The sequence below is a fragment of the Phaenicophaeus curvirostris genome, chromosome 1, assembly GCF_032191515.1.
Source record: "Phaenicophaeus curvirostris isolate KB17595 chromosome 1, BPBGC_Pcur_1.0, whole genome shotgun sequence".
Classification (NCBI taxonomy): domain Eukaryota; kingdom Metazoa; phylum Chordata; class Aves; order Cuculiformes; family Cuculidae; genus Phaenicophaeus; species Phaenicophaeus curvirostris.
The window spans coordinates 16,227,539-16,243,381 of NC_091392.1; the positions used below are offsets into that span (position 1 = coordinate 16,227,539).

The window sequence follows — 15,843 nt, forward strand, 5'->3', positions numbered from 1 at the left end:
ATATGAAAATGTGGGAATCCAATCTCATTAGAGGAGCTCTGAGGGTAGCTAAAGACACAAACTTTTGCAAATGCATCTTTCAAAAGGCATACACTGCTACTACTAACAGGAATTCATACCAATTTGAATCAAATGCATGGGATATTAATTTACATCTACTTAAAACCAGGATATAAAGCACATGGGAAGACGTTGTTTTAAAAGCGTTTATTTTTGAAGATACAACAATTTTTGCTTTATAGAGTATTTGGACAATTAACAATCTGAAATTGAAAGAAACCCCTTCCCTGTTACTGATACATAATTGCAATTCAAGTAAGCTCACAACACTTCCATAACACAATAAGAGTAGTTTTTATTTACAGATCCACAGCTAAGTACCAAAATATTTTTCAATAAACCAGTTTGCCACCAAGTTTCAGCAAGATAATTCTCACAGCGATCAAGCCAGCTCTAGCAACAAGCAGCTTCTCCTTCCAGCTGGAGAACACACTTCTCTCATGTACGACAACAACTCTGCCATATCACGACATATTTTAGCAAGAAAAGCGCACTGCTAAGTGCCTTTGTGCCCCGAGACCCCAAAAGTAACCCACTCTTTTCTGCTCCTGGCACCATTGCACACTCCTTGCTACGCCAGCACCACAATGGGAGTTACCTGTACAAATCTTCTTCCTCTTGCTTCCTGCTCCTCTTATCCCAACTGCCCCTTGAAGCTGAAGGAACAGCATGAGGTCCTGAACATATTTTGATATTAAGCACAAAAATTCATAAATTAAGTGCATCTTAGTTACACATGGCTTTGTTAGCATTTCTGTCTCATGAAACAATTCTTTTTGTTTGCAAAATGATGTTTGTTAGTAAAACTAATTATCCGCACCCATCTAAAGCATACCTTTAAGAAGGATGTTTTTCTGTAAAAAATGCCTCAGCTGAAATACAAGTGCCACTGAATCAAAAATAAAAAACACACCCTATCTAACAAGAGATAAGCCAAGCTTTTCAAGGAAAAAAAAAATAGGATGGTGAATATAAACTAAGAATTTGAGATAACAGGAAGCACATCATTTTCACAGATTCTGGCCTGACCACTTTTTTTCATTACACAAAAACTAGATGACACATTTAAAATGTTTATAGTATGCCAACTACAATAGGGCTCACAGACATTTGGGCATTTATATTTCATATGTACATCGTTCAATTAAAAGGAGTGAATGTTTCAGAAAAATCACCATATGTCAGTCTCCAAAGTGCAATTTCTTTGCCTTCCTGAATTTGTCCTGCAATTTTTTCAGCAATGAACAGAATGAATACATGAAGAAAACAAGCATGCTAAGAAATTTAATAAAACAGCAGAAGAAAATATGCTAACTTTCTAAGCAACTACACTGTTTAAAACAGACACCATTTCAAGTAAGCTTTTAAGTTTCATTTTGTTCTTGCAGACCAGACATGAAAATTTCACAAATATCAAAAATATCAAAAAAGACATTTTAAAGATGAGCAAAACTTGCTCTTCTTCTAAAACTAGACATGCAATGTCTGAAACACCTGACGTCATGACTTCAAGCAGCATTGCATTAAGCAGCTGGTACCTCACTAGGATGGCTCAAGACTGCCACCTTGTGAAAAATAAATGAGACCTGCATTAACAGGGCAAAAATCACCTGTCTGTGCACAGAGACTACAGAATACGTTTTCCTACAATATTTTTAATGGAAGGAATCCATTTGACTTATCTACTCACAAGAAAAGTAACACGTAAGAAAATATTTCAGCATGCACATATTGCTTACAGTGTAAAATTCATGCTAATTTTGAACATCAACATGTGCTGTCAAAGAACTTGAAATACAGAACGCTCATCAATACCAGGAAATACATTCACAGCATAAAGGATTCACAAAAAAAGTCCTATCCTACCAAATAACTACCTATTTTTAACTAAGAACAAAAAGAAATCCAACATATTTGATTGTCTTCTTTTTCCCCTAGCTCAAAACAATTCAGCCATGCCCTGGTTGTTCAGCTCTCCATTTATTCTGTCAGTTATTGAAAAACAATCATCTTATTTCTGCCTAAGAAAAACTGAACCTGACCCTTTATCTCTAAATAGTGATAAATAAAATGTTACCTACCTATTTTTTATTTCTATCTTGGACATTTCAACATATCAGTGTGATTTTTTTCTCTAAACAGATGGCCAATTAATAAAATTTACAACAAATTATCATTCTAATGCTGTTGTAAGTCATTTCATTGCCAAATGACACCTGCTGAGCAATTAACCTGAAGAAAGCAGCTATGGTTCTACTTAAACTAGAAGACTTTGGCAACATAAACCAGGATAAACAGAGTCCTTCCTGCATGCCTTAAAACAAATAACTAATAAATGACAAACAACTACAATGGAAATATTTCAGGAGCAAAATACTCTCCAAAGATTCTTGCTCTAAGATTACAAACTATATTTAATTAATTCTTATATCAAGATTTTGGCAATGCTCCTGGTATTTGTCAAATTTCTAAGAGATGTTGATGGAATTTGGAGACTCTTCTTTGTGACTAATTATGATGCAATTACAACCATCTTGACTTCTAAGACTGAATAAGGCTAACATTGAATACTACCAGCAAACTGGCTATGATTCATCAGCAAAAGTGAAAATACAGCTTTACTCTAAAAATACAATCTCCTTTCATGTTTTAGTAATTCATGGACTTTCCTCAGTTTGTTTTTAAATTTGCAAAATACACTGAGAATAGTTGTACTTTAAAATTAAAATATGTAAGCGTAATGATAAATCCCATGATAAAATATTATGTCACCTTATAATATTGGTTAATAAATCCCAACAGTTCATAGACATCTCTCTACATGATATTTTTCTAGTGTCTTGTGATGTGAAGTTCATTAGAAGGTATTGTACTTTAAATTTTGGAAGACTTCTTGTATTGTTTTCTTTATGAAGAAATGCATTTAAACTGTAGGTATTTAAAGTTGGTTTCTTTTTGCATCTTTGAGGAGGCTGAGGGGAGACCTTATTGCTCTCTACAACTACCTGAAAGGAGGTTGTGGAGAGAACGGAGCTGGCCTCTTCTCCCAAGTGACAGGGGACAGGACGAGAGGGAATGGCCTCAAGCTCCACCAGGGGAGGTTTAGGCTGGACATCAGGAAAAAATTTTTCACAGGAAGGGTCATTGGGCACTGGAACAGGCTGCCCAGGGAGGTGGTTGAGTCACGTTCCCTGGAGGTGTTTAAAGGACAGGTGGATGAAGTGCTGAGGGACATGGTTTAGTGGTTGATAGGAATGGTTGGACTCGATGATGCAGTGGGCCTTTTCCAACCTAGTGATTCTATGATTCTGAAGCCAATCAACACCTGGTCCCCTACAAAAAGTCAGAAAAGAACACCAGATCTAGATGACAATTCAGAATCCAGCCAGAGCCCCATCCCTTCCCATTACCACTCCAACCACTCATTACTAAAATTTGAGGACAGAAATGAAGCTGTACTAAAACACGCATATGCTCTTTACCTTGTTCACATTTTTACCAGCATGGCATATAGAAACAAAATTGGAAGCAGAGGCATGCAAGACTTCCTCCACTCAGATACGTCATACTAAAATCACAACACAAGACAATATCCTGGACTCGGTAAGAATCATGATGGATTCTTGAAAAGCAATCCATTTTGGGTTTCTCTTGCCCCTTCAAATTGTCTATCAGAACACAGGAGTGACTGACAATGGCTTTCCCTATTGTATACACATTATCAACAAACTACCACACTGGAAACAGGCCAAAAAGCAAAGGACCTGGTAAATAACTTAAATTCAATACAAAGAAACCTACTAATTGTAGAGTGGCTTTAAGGTTTCCTCAGAAGAAACAGAGTTGCAAAAACATCAGACAGAGAATATGAGTTAAGTAAGCCCTTCATAGTGTTAATACTGGGAAGAAGGGGATCAGAACCAGGACATTCATCTGCATAATGTAAAAGAGGAAAAAAATATCTCCGCAGTACTGACCTTTTGAGAAACAATTCCATTTCAGAGTGTCTGGAGTGGCAAAAATATATGTTTCCACAGATCTGGCTGCAGCATTTTCATTACAGAATAAGAAAGAACTTAGAGATGCTACACAGTGCGAGAAGTTTTGGATACCCCCTCAATCACACAATTAAGTTATATTTCTAAAACTGCTTAATAGTTAACATTAAGCAATCCAATATTTTGAGTCTAATAAAATTCACTTGCCAACAGGAACCATCACAACCTTCATTTATTCTGATGATAATGCACAAGATGCTTTTAAAAAATAATATATATGTATATATACACATTGTATTTTTCCTTTGTAAAACAAAATACATGCTGCATAGTTCCATTAGATTTGTATATACATGAAAAACCTTAAAAAGAACAATTCAGTAAGGCCATTAGTATTTCTTTAAGATTTCACATCAAAGATCTGAGAAACACTCAGCTCAACTTCAGAGTGTACTCTCATATCCTATTTCAATACAACACACAACCTCAGGACGTAAAAGCCTGATTATTTAAAAGGATATTCATTAGGCTGCATTCCACTGTGTAATGACATGTTTCAATCTGACGTACATAAATTACTCCCTTTCTAATAGGTCACATTATCAACTGCAATTTATCTTTTGTTGTACAATAACATCTGTTCCCCCAAAGAAGGTACATGCACACAGCCTCCACTATATATCAGTTTGAAATAAAATTTTCAAAATGCTCTAATGACTTGAGAGATTACATTCTGTTTGCAAAACCAATTTAAGCACGTATTGACAAAAAAAATGAAAATTCAGTGGGACGTAGGAGGTTTTGAAAACATTATTCTTACACCTTGAGTGCTAAGAAACCTAGGCAGAAGTCACCTTATCCAAGGAGTAAATATGCACCCAGAGGTAACAAAAAGGTCAAATGCTTAAATACTTTGTTTTAATAGCAAGCAATCTCTGAAACAAACTGTAATACCTTCAAGGGCATATTATTTAATATTTTATTATAATGAACAATCACTGTAAACATCTCCCTTATTTCACATTAATTACAGAAAGGTGTTATCAAATTTCCCCTCATACTGAATTTGTTAATTCCAGAAGGTCACATATTCCTTACATGTAATATCTCCAGATTACAACAAATCAGTCCACATTCAGTTCCAAAAAATAAGCGAAGAGCTTACTTCTCCAATTCCAGCTGGGGAAAGAAGTCCTTACATACTGTAAAACATATTGCTTCACTCCAGAGCCCACAGTCCTGAAACAGAACTGGGTTTTCCTAAGGGTATGAAAGTATCAAAGGAAAAAAAAAAAGGTCACCACATAAACCTCTGGATTTCATCACTATTTGGCCATTGGAATGTTCTGTTTAGAAAAAGATAAAAAGTTACTGCATTCACAACAATATAAAAAGCCAGCTCCAGAAGTTGTCTATATAGAGATGGAAATGGAATATTGAGCCTATATATTAAGAATGGCAAAATAAAGTAACGAAACTCTAGCAGTTTTTGAGGAACTGTGGCTGCTAATAAACATACAAAATACAGTAAGATCCAGAATATCGATTTTGATTTTAGCATATCAGCAAAACTCCAGCCAGCGAATAGATAGACTGGAACTAATACATATTTTACAAGCTCATGTCTTTGGAAGACTTTTCTCCAGACATAGAATGTATAATGTCTGTTATCCGCTAGTAAATACTTATGAACATAGGTAAATTTCCAGATCAGGAATAAAGAGATGACAGTGATTAAGCTATACTGCACAGGGTGCTTTCGCAATGACAGAAGGAATTTCCTGATTTTAGTAGCGGTCAATAAATGAGGGAATGAAAAAAAGACAGTAAAGGACAGAAAATAGAATAGCTGAGGAAAGTGCAAACAGGCTTCATGGCTACTTCTGTCACCAACAACTATTCCACCATTGATGAAGACAAAACCAAAGAACACAGCTACTAATATGATGTATGGCCAAGTTAAAGCACTAAGAGTAACTAAGTTTTTAGGTGATATGAGATATTCAATAAGGAACTGCAATATTCTGATGAAATCTGAAAATGGCCCCTTCCTGGCAGAAATCTTTTCATCTTTCTTCTTCTGTAACTTTGTCTTCCAGGCTTCATTGAGCTTCTCTGCAACAACATTTCCAGCACAAAAAACTGTCCACACAATATTCGTCTGACGAAACATGAAGCCACAAAATCCAAGGAGAGCTGAAGTTTTATGGTTACCATAAAGGCACATTAAATAGGCAAACAGAGTAAAAAATACTGCTCCTGGGTCCGTATAATAAAGGAACGTAAAAAAATAAAGGGTGGGGAACATTGTAAGTGTTAATGCAGACAAGATTCTCTGGAAACCAGACAGAGCCTAGAGAAGAAGCATAAAAATGTGGTTAGTAAAGTTGAATTAAAAAAAAAAAAATTAAAAACCGACAAGCAAATATAGAACAAACCAAAATAAAACCAAAATAAAGAGTATCATTCCTGAGAATTCCATTAACTCAATAACATCTCCTATGCTCTTTGGTTCCCTTGCTGCACAAGCACGCATGCCATGTTTTTGTTAACCTCCTGCTACGTTAATACAGAGCGTGAGACTACACAAATGTCAAAAGACAAATGAAAGTATGGAACACTACTGCACATAACTTAAAAATACAGCAACAAAAATACATCAACTTATTTCATATGTCAGGTGTTCACATATTTAGGTCATTAAAATCATTGCTTCCATCAGTAGGATAAAAGAGCTGCACTAACAGGCAAAAGAAAAGGAAAAGAAATTCAGCTTGATGCCCCTGAAATCTCTTCATCACATTCTGTTTATTTGTGAGACAGCAGAACACGTCATTCCATGCTTATACTATCGCTTTTTTGAAGCCAGTCCACACAGCAGCCAGTTCCAAGTTTCTTATCTTTCATGCAGCTTTCATTGCTTATCTTCACTACAATTCATAAGTTAGAAAATGAACTTTAAGGAAGGTAGGAAACCAGAGTTAAAAACTCCTCCCAGTTATCCCACTACATGATGCAATGCAATTCACAACATTAAAATCATAGTATGATGTTTCTGAATAATGTAGTAGGGGGTGAAACAGCCACTCATCACCTTTCAGAAAAGAGGAAGAAAGAAAATGCTGAGTTCAAAGAAGTGCCAACAATACAACCACATTTTCTAATGCTAAGACTACCGTTATGAGTCCTTTTATTTCCTTACATTTATATTTCCATCTCCCAGCAGAAAATTACACGTGTTCCAAGAGTGGAAGCAATTTATATCATTTGACCCAATTCTGCATACTTTTATCATGGGCTTAAATATGAAGAGTCTCCTGAAAGAAAATACATCAGAAGAAATTTTCTTTATAGTAAAGGAATCCTTCAGTTATCATGGAACAGGAAAAACTGTTCTTACGGTTAGAGGTAAAACTACTTCATTAAGGTGAAAGATTTGAATAGATCATTAAGCACTGGCATAATTTGCCTACTGCAGCAGTGAATGTTCCACCACTTTAAACATACAATATTCTTGTATCCAAGCTGAACTGCTCCTTACAGTCTGGATGGGTAGACAGCTAGACAGGTAAAAACTGGCTGGATGGTTAACTGGTCACGCTCTATCCAAGGGTGAATGTAATAACCAGAGTATCACAGGGATCAATAGTGGGATCTGTCCTGTTTAACATCTTTATCAACGAGGCAGTCAGTCACAAGCAGTGCTCCCCAGGGCTCAGTGTTGGGGCCATTCTTGTTTAAAGCATTATCAGTGACCTGGATGAGGGGATCAAGTGATCCCTTAGCAAGTTTGCAGACGACACTGAATTGGGCGAACTGTCAATCTGCTAGAGGGCAGGAAGGGTCTGCAGAGGGACCTGGACAGGCTAGATCGATGGACCAAGGCCAACTGTATGAGATCCAACAAGGTCAAGTGCCAGGTTTTGCACTTTGGCCACAGCACCACCATGCAACACTACAGACCTGGGGAAGAGTGGCTAGAAAGCCAACCAGCGGAAAAGAACCTGGGGGTGTTGGTCAATAGCAGGCTGGATAGGAGCCAGCAGTGTGCTCAGGTGTCCAGGAAGGCCAACAGCATCCTGGCTCGTAGCAAAAATGGTGTGGCCAGCAGGAACGGGGAGGCGATCCTGCTCCTATCTTCGGTGCTGGTGACAATGCACCTGGATTACTGTGATCAGTTTGGGGCCCCTCAGTATAAGAAAGACATTGAGCTGCCGGAACCCGTCCAGAGGAGAGCAACGAGGCTGGTGAAGCGTCTGGAGAACAAGTCTTATGAGAAGCGGGAACTGGGATTGTTTAGCCTGGAGAAGAGGCTGGTGGGGCAACCTTATCACTGTACAACTACCTGAAAGGAGGTGGTAGTGAGGTCTCAAGTGCCAATCTCTTCAACCAAATAACAAGTGATAGGACAAGCAGAAATGGCCTCAAGTTGCACCAGGGGAGGTTTAGACTGGATATTAGGAAAAAATTATTTACTGAAAGAGTGGTGAAGCACTGGAACAGGTTGCCCAGGGAAGTGGTGGAGTCACCATCACTGGAGATGGTGGATTAAAAAAAAGTGTAGAAGTGGCACATCAGGACATGGTCTAATAGGCATGGTGGTATTGTGTTGATGGTTGAACCTGATGAAGAGTTCCAGCCTGAATGATTCTGTGATTCAATGACTTGAAGGCAGCGAGAGCACACTCTCACCAAGTCTGCACATGACACTAAATTGGGCAGGACCAGGCAATATGCTAAAGAGCAGAGCTGCTATCCAGAGTGGTCTAGAAAGACTGGAGGAATGAGGCAACAGAAATACTACGAAATTAAACATGGACAAATGCTAATGCCTGCATCTGGAAAGGAAGAAATGCCCACAATACAGACTGGGCATGGAGTAGTTTCTGCCTGACTTTGCATTTGAGATGGGGAGAGCCTGCAAACAGAGGTGATTAGAGAAGAGACATCACAGTACAGCACATAGCATACTTCACGCAATACGTTGTCATCTCCAAAGAATGAACACTGTCTGGAAAAAACACTGGAAGAAAACGTGCTGTCAGAGGGACATATAATTACTTAGATGAAATTTAAGTCTACTTTAGCTTAAATAAAAAATATTCCATTTTTTGTAATAGCAACTACTTCTATCACTACGAGCATGTAAATACTTTGACCGTACCTTATTCTTCTGATGGATCTTGAACAGAAGCAAATATAATAAATAGAAGTTTCCAGCACTGAAAAGCAGGTTAATAAACCGGAGCATCCCCGTAGAGCACACCACACTTCCTGTCCAGCCAAAGAGCCAGGCGGCCGGTTTCACGACCCCCACGGAGGCCAGATAGAGCCCTGGCAGCGTGGTGATCATGGGGTCCCACTGCACAGGGAAAGAGGCAGAGGGTTACAGCCCAGCGACACGATAGCAGCTGCAACAGACCATTCCCACCCACGCCCCATTTGGTTACTTTGGATGTTTACCCAATTTTAGGCATCGTTACGGAATTCTGAGTGCTTTAGAGTCATAGAATGGTTAGGTTGCCACGGGCAGGGTCACTTCCCACCAGACCAGGCTGCCCAAGGACCCACTGAACTTGGTCCCGAACACCTCCAGGGATGGGGCATCCATGACTTCCCCGGGAAACACGTTCCAGCGCCTCACCACCCTCATGGTGAAGAAATTCCTCCTTATGTCTAGCCTAAATGTGCCCCTCTCCAGTTTATACCCGTTCCCCCTCGTCCTATCACTACAGACCTTGCAAACAGTCCCTCCCCAGCTTTCCTGTAGCCCCTTCAGGTACTGGGAAGGTCGCTGGAAGGTCTCCCTGAAGCCTTCTCTTCTCCAGGCTGAACAACCCCAACTATCTCAGCCTGTCCTCGTATGGGAGCAGCTCCAGCCCTCGGATCATCCCTGTAGCCTCCTCTGGGCCCGTTCCAACAGCTCCGTATCCTTCTCACTCTGGGGATCCCAGAGCTGGACACGCCACCCGAGGTGGGAAGCATCATTCCGGACAACCACCCCCTCCCTCCCGGAGGCGCCCGCGGGGGGATGCGAGCGGATCCATCGCCCCCGGCTGCAGAACAGGAGCCGGGCCGCGCCCGACCTGCAGGAAGCGGCCGCGGCAGTAGGCCTGCGCCTGCGGCACGTGGAAGGCCTCGTCCATGTAGGGCCCGCGCTGGCTGCGGCTGACGCCCGCGAACAGCAGGCACGACAGCAGGAACGCGCCGCTCATGGCGGCCCAGAACCCGTACGACTCGGCGCGCTCCATGCCGCGCGCGGCAGCGGGCGAGGAGGGGCGGGGGCAGCGCGAGCGCCGCGGAGGGAGAGGGAGAAGCGGCGCGCCCCGCGGCGCCGGGGGAGGGAGGGGGAGGAGGAGGAGGCCGGAGCGGGGAGCCGCGCGCTCTGCGAAGCGGGCGGAGGGGAGGGAGGGGCGCGGAGGGAGGAGCCGCGCGCTTTGCGGAGCCGGCGGAGGAGGACGGAGCGCCGCCCTCTGCCCGGGCCGCGCGCTCCGCGGGGGAGGCGGGGCCGCGGTTCGCTCTGCGGGGGGAGGCGGGGCCGCGGTTCGCTCTGCGGGGGGAGGCGGGGCCGCGGTTCGCTCCGCGGGGGGAGGCGGGGCCGCGGTTCGCTCCGCGGGGGGAGGCGGGGCCGCGGTTCGCTCCGCGGGGGGAGGCGGGGCCGCGGTTGCAGCCGCGGTTTTACTGGAGGGGCGGGAGCGAGCGCGGCGGCCCGTGAGCGCCCCTCCTCCCGTTGCTGCCGGTCGGGAGCTCTAAGAGCGATTCCAGACTCGGTAACTCGGGAAGAGCTCTAAGGCAGGTACGTTTATTGACGCGTCAAGGCCGAGGCGGAGAGCTCCCCCGAGCTCGCACACCGAGAAACGAAACGGCCCCCTCTTTGTCAGGCTGAGGGATGCGTATTCGTTAAACCGCCCGGACCAGGGGTGTCTGTTCTAATCCTTCCCCCGAATTCATTTACGTGGGTTCCCTCCCCTTGGCGCACGCGCTCTGCCCTCTGGGGCTTCGGGAGGGAGGCTCGCAGGCTTCTTCAGGGTGAACATCTCAGCTGTCCTTGCGCACGCTCTGAGACAGCCTGGGCACCTCTTCGAGGTTGCATCTGGGCCTGGCTGGTTTTTCTCCCCCTTATCCCGGTCTTATCGAGTCCTCTTTTCTTTTATCGTTGCACTAGGCCTTCTAATCTGGCTTAATTGGCCAGGCACAGGCGACAGGTGTTTGTTATCAAGAGCAAAATATGCGTCTGTAAGCAAAATAGCTACCTTAAAACTTAAACAATCACAGTATTGTTATAACGCAAGTGAAATTGCTACTTTAAAACTTAAACTAGCAAAGCATAGCTAAACATGTTGTAAGTCAAGTAGTTACTTTAAACTTAAATGAAGTGCAGCTAAACATGTTATACTGCCCCTCTTCAGCAGCATGATGGAGCTCACGCAGCCGCTGGAGCTGTTCCCTGGGCACAGCGTGACTCTGCTGCTCTTCACCCATGTGAGGAATGCTGCTGCGCTAAGGAAAAAAGCCATGGAAGGAGCCCTGGAAGGAGCGTTAATAAACCCTGCAATGGTGAGTTGGGGTTGTGGCATCCAGCTTGTACCACCTTGCGCTCTGGAACACATCCCTCCCCATGGGAATTCTGGAAGAGCACCCATGCGCATAACTGCCAATACGGGAACTGCTGTGCACGGTGTAACCTTGCTCCTGCTCCTCTTCCTGCTCCTGCTTCTCCTCCTCCCTTGGCCACGTTCCCATGCAGTGCAGGTGTCCATCTGTAAGAGGGAGCCTTGGCATAACAACAGTTGGAATCACCTCACATCCTGCCTGATGGAGCTGTTTTAAGTACCTCCGTCTGTAAAATCATAGTCCAAGAATAGTCTGGGTTGGAAGGTACCTGAAATATCACGTAGTTCCAACCCCCCCGTCATGAGTAGGGACATCCCACTAGATCAGGCTGCCCAAGGCCCCATCCAGCCTGGCCTTGAACGTCTCAAGGGATGGAGCATCTGTGACTTCCCTGGGCAGCCTATGCCAGTGCCTCACTACTCTCATGGTGAAGAAATTCTTCCTTATGTCTAGTCTAAATCTGCCCCTGTCCAGTTTATACCCATTCCCCCCATCCTGTCACTACAAGCCTTTGTGAACAGTCCCTCTCCAGCTTTTTTGAAGCCCCTTTCAGGTACTGGAAGGTTGCTGTAAGGTCTCCTCAGAGCCTTCTCTTCTCCAGGCTGAAAAAGCCCAACTCTCTTGGCCTGTCCTTTTATGGGAGGTGCTCCAGCCCACTGATGATCTTTGTAGCCCTTCTCTGAACCCATTCCAACAGTTCCATATCTTTCTTATGTTGAGGATTCCAGAACTGGACACAGTACTTCCGATGAGGTCTCACAAGAGAAGAATAGTATTAAAACATAGTATTAAATGCTTAATGCCGTCAACAATCTACTATTTAGAATCATAGAATCACTAGGTTGGAAAGGACCCACTGAATCATCGAGTCCAACCATTCCTATCAATCACTAAACCATGCCCCTCAGCACCTCATCTACCCGTCTTTTAAACACCTCCAGGGAAGGTGACTCAACCACTTCCCTGGGCAGCCTGTTCCACTGCCCAATGATCCTTTCTGTGAAAAATTCTTTCCTGATGTCAAGCCTAAAACCTCCCCTGGTGGAGCTTGAGGCCATTCCCTCTCGTCCTGTCCCCTGTCACTTGGGAGAAGAGGCCAGCTCTCTCCTCTCCACAACCTCCTTTCAGGTAGTTGTAGAGAGCAGTGAGGTCTCCCCTCAGCCTCCTCTTCTCCAGGCATAGAAGGAACCTTTGTTCTTATTTATACCCCTAACTAGTTTCTGAATGTAGGGGTTTTTTTTTGTTAGAGTTGACAAAGCAGTAGCTTGGAAAGCAAAAAATAGTCTAACCATGCGATTTACTGTCATAAGATTTATTTACGTCCTACGCCAGAGTCAGGGCAATTCCAAGTGCAGTTACAGGTTGGGTGGATAATGGATTGAGAGTAGCCCTGAGTAGCCCAAACCATTCTATGATGTCAAGCATTACTGTGTGTAGGAAATAGCAACATTGACTTTAGAAGAGCAAGAATTGCTTGAATAACTAGCAGAATACTGTTTTGCTCCCTTCTGTGATTGCAAACTGTCAAAATTAAGTGGTCAGGATTTTTTTCAGAATTCAAAATACTATGTTAAATCTCTGTTTAATTTCTTCTGTTGTGTTTTACAGATTGTAGATCCTTTTCAGATTCTTGTGGCAGCTAACAAAGCAGTTCATTTACACAAGATTGGTAAAATGAAAACCAGAACTCTCTATGCAGAAATTATTTTCAGCCTTTCACCAAACAACAATGTAAGATTTACAGAACAAATGTCTTTTTTTGTTGGAGAAGCTTGCTAAGATCCATGCAACCAAATTAAATATACATATAACTGTTTACCTGGCCATTCATGTAAGTTACTGTTATTTTAAATACCACTAATAATATGCTGTTACCTCTTGTAGTTTGTCAGAATTCCATTAATATAAAACATATCTCAATTTATATTCTTGGTGTAATTGACCCAGTAACTGAAAAAGCTGCTTATATGCAGTGAGAAAGTGACTCATAGTATTTTGATGATTTTTCCTCTTTTCTTAGATTTCAGATGCTTTTAAAAAGTTCGGGATTTCAGACAGTGACACAGCAGTACTCATTGTTCTGGTTGCGGATGGAGAAAAAACTGTAAATCTGGAAGACATAGCATCTCAGGTAGAAGGCCAACAGGTTTCTCTGGATGAACTCCCTCAGCTAACAGATACTGCTAGAGTTAAAAAGGTGTGTAGCCAAGAGAGATGGCTGGTGTAGAGAAAAGAGATAGTTTATTTAGTTGTCTGATTAAATATTGATGGACAATAACTTAGGGGCTTAATCATAGAATCACTAAGGTTGGGTAAGACCTCTAAGATCATTAAGTCCAATGATTGTTTCTTTCTTACAATTTTTTTTAGTTGAAAAAAGTTCTATTTATCACACTCTTGACAGTACAAATTTTAAGTCTCCAAATTCTTAGCGTTGTCAGGAAGTTGGAACATAAAAATAAATTCCATATTGCTGATTCTCATTCTGGTATATTTGCTTCCTGTTTTCTCAGACAAATACCCATTTAGTTAAAAATAATTTTTCAGTCCTGAACAGTTTCATAATCTTAAGCTCATAAATAGTCCCAGCATGGGCGGCTGGAAATAAAAATGTGTTGATGAGCTGCTAGGAGCTCCGGTGGGGCATGTGTGCTCTTTACAGATTACCATATGCTATTATAGATAGGGATCTTGAAGCATATGTGTTTCACTTTATAAAATTCAAGTAACCTAAGTCATCTTGATCACGTATGTCAAAGTAATGATGGGAGACATAATAATAAAATTCGACAAACCACAGCATGTAAGATGTGGAGCTAAAAGTGCTGCTCTCATTCAGTTCCTTAGCTTTGTCTTGAAGTTTCAGAATTTGCTTAGTTCCTCAGCCCCAATTTTGTCTTTCAGTCACAAAAAGGTAGGAATTTCCAATACAAAGAGTGGGGAAGAAGGGAAAATCTTTTCTTGTGTACATGCTTTTAGAAGATGTGTTCAATTTTTTTCTTCCTTATACAGCTTTTATATTTTTCTTGTTCTTTGTTTTTGCAGATGTACAAAGTTACTCCCCAGGAAGAAAAAATTGGCACCTTACTGGATAGCATTGTTTGCAGAATGTCAGCAAAAGATGTTTTATGAAAATGTGGAAATAAATTTTTTTAAAGAAAAAAGAGGGGGCTTTTAATATTTAAAAACATTGAGTTAATTGGAATTCATCCTGCATTCCAGAGAAATGGTGTAGTGTTGAGAAGTTTGATGACATCTGAGCATAAATGAGCAAGCTTGGATATGGGGGTAAGCTGAGCTGTGTTCTGAGCAGAGAGCAGTTCTGCTATGTAAAGCAGAATTGGCCAATGGCATTTCTGTCCATTGTCTTCACAAGAGAAAGAAAACACTTTTGCCAGTACCTTAAGTTGACCATAAACAGAAGGTTTGGTTGTTTCTACTTACTTTTCTTTTTCATCAAATGTTTTGCTAATCCCAGATATGGTTCAAACTTTGTAAAACCATTGTTATTAACCTTCCTCTTGTTTTGATTTGGCACCCCTGAGGGCTGATATCCTTTCAATGATGCTGCTGCCAGAAAATGTCTCTATGGCACAAAGCATTGTTACTGGATTAGAAAAAGGAGAGTCTCTATGAACCGTAGGCAGCACCTCCCTTCTGCTAATGGGGTACAGTCACTGCCCACCCTTTTGGAACAGGAGGGGGCAGGCAGGGAACCGTGGCAGCCAGCAGTGGGGACAGAGTGGAGCAGAGGCATTGGAGAGGTGCAGAACAATGAATAAGGTCAGTATGGATGATGCTATGGTGTGGTAGCTCCTGACAATCTGATGTCATGAGACGCAGCGCACTGCTGAGGTGCTGGTACGTTGCTGTGGTACTTCAGTGTTGGTGAAAAGGGATAACGAGAGGTGCTTTTACTTCATAACGCTGAATCAGGCATGGTGATGCTGACTTCCTAGGGCCTGGTTTGTGGTGGAGAATTCACAGAGAAATTTGCACCGTAGGTTTGTTCACTTAAATTGTTGATACTACTTAGGTAGCATTCTGAAAGGATCGTTGAAGTTGTTTTGTTGAACCAGTGTTAGGACAGGCCATCAAAGGGAACTGAAAGGAATATTGATTTCAAATAATCACCAGGTCCAGAAGCCCTGCATGAGTATAATTTAATCAC

The 15,843-nt window shown here is 42.2% G+C and overlaps 2 protein-coding genes across 2 annotated transcripts; one reads left to right on the forward strand and one right to left on the reverse strand.

The window, feature by feature from the left end:
• Positions 1-4,163: 4,163 nt before the first annotated feature.
• Positions 4,164-10,351, reverse strand: ALG10 (ALG10 alpha-1,2-glucosyltransferase). The gene is made up of 3 exons (XM_069849832.1): positions 10,145-10,351; positions 9,223-9,420; positions 4,164-6,411 (listed from the first exon to the last, which is right to left on the reverse strand). The coding sequence occupies exons 1-3, from the start codon at positions 10,307-10,309 to the stop codon at positions 5,356-5,358; spliced, it is 1,419 nt and encodes a 472-aa protein (XP_069705933.1). The 5' UTR covers positions 10,310-10,351; the 3' UTR covers positions 4,164-5,355.
• A 388-nt stretch (positions 10,352-10,739) lies between these two features.
• TPRKB (TP53RK binding protein) lies at positions 10,740-15,028 on the forward strand. Its single transcript, XM_069849918.1, has 5 exons — positions 10,740-10,854; positions 11,468-11,615; positions 13,281-13,403; positions 13,693-13,869; positions 14,718-15,028. The coding sequence occupies exons 2-5, from the start codon at positions 11,472-11,474 to the stop codon at positions 14,802-14,804; spliced, it is 531 nt and encodes a 176-aa protein (XP_069706019.1). The 5' UTR covers positions 10,740-10,854; positions 11,468-11,471; the 3' UTR covers positions 14,805-15,028.
• Positions 15,029-15,843: the final 815 nt, after the last annotated feature.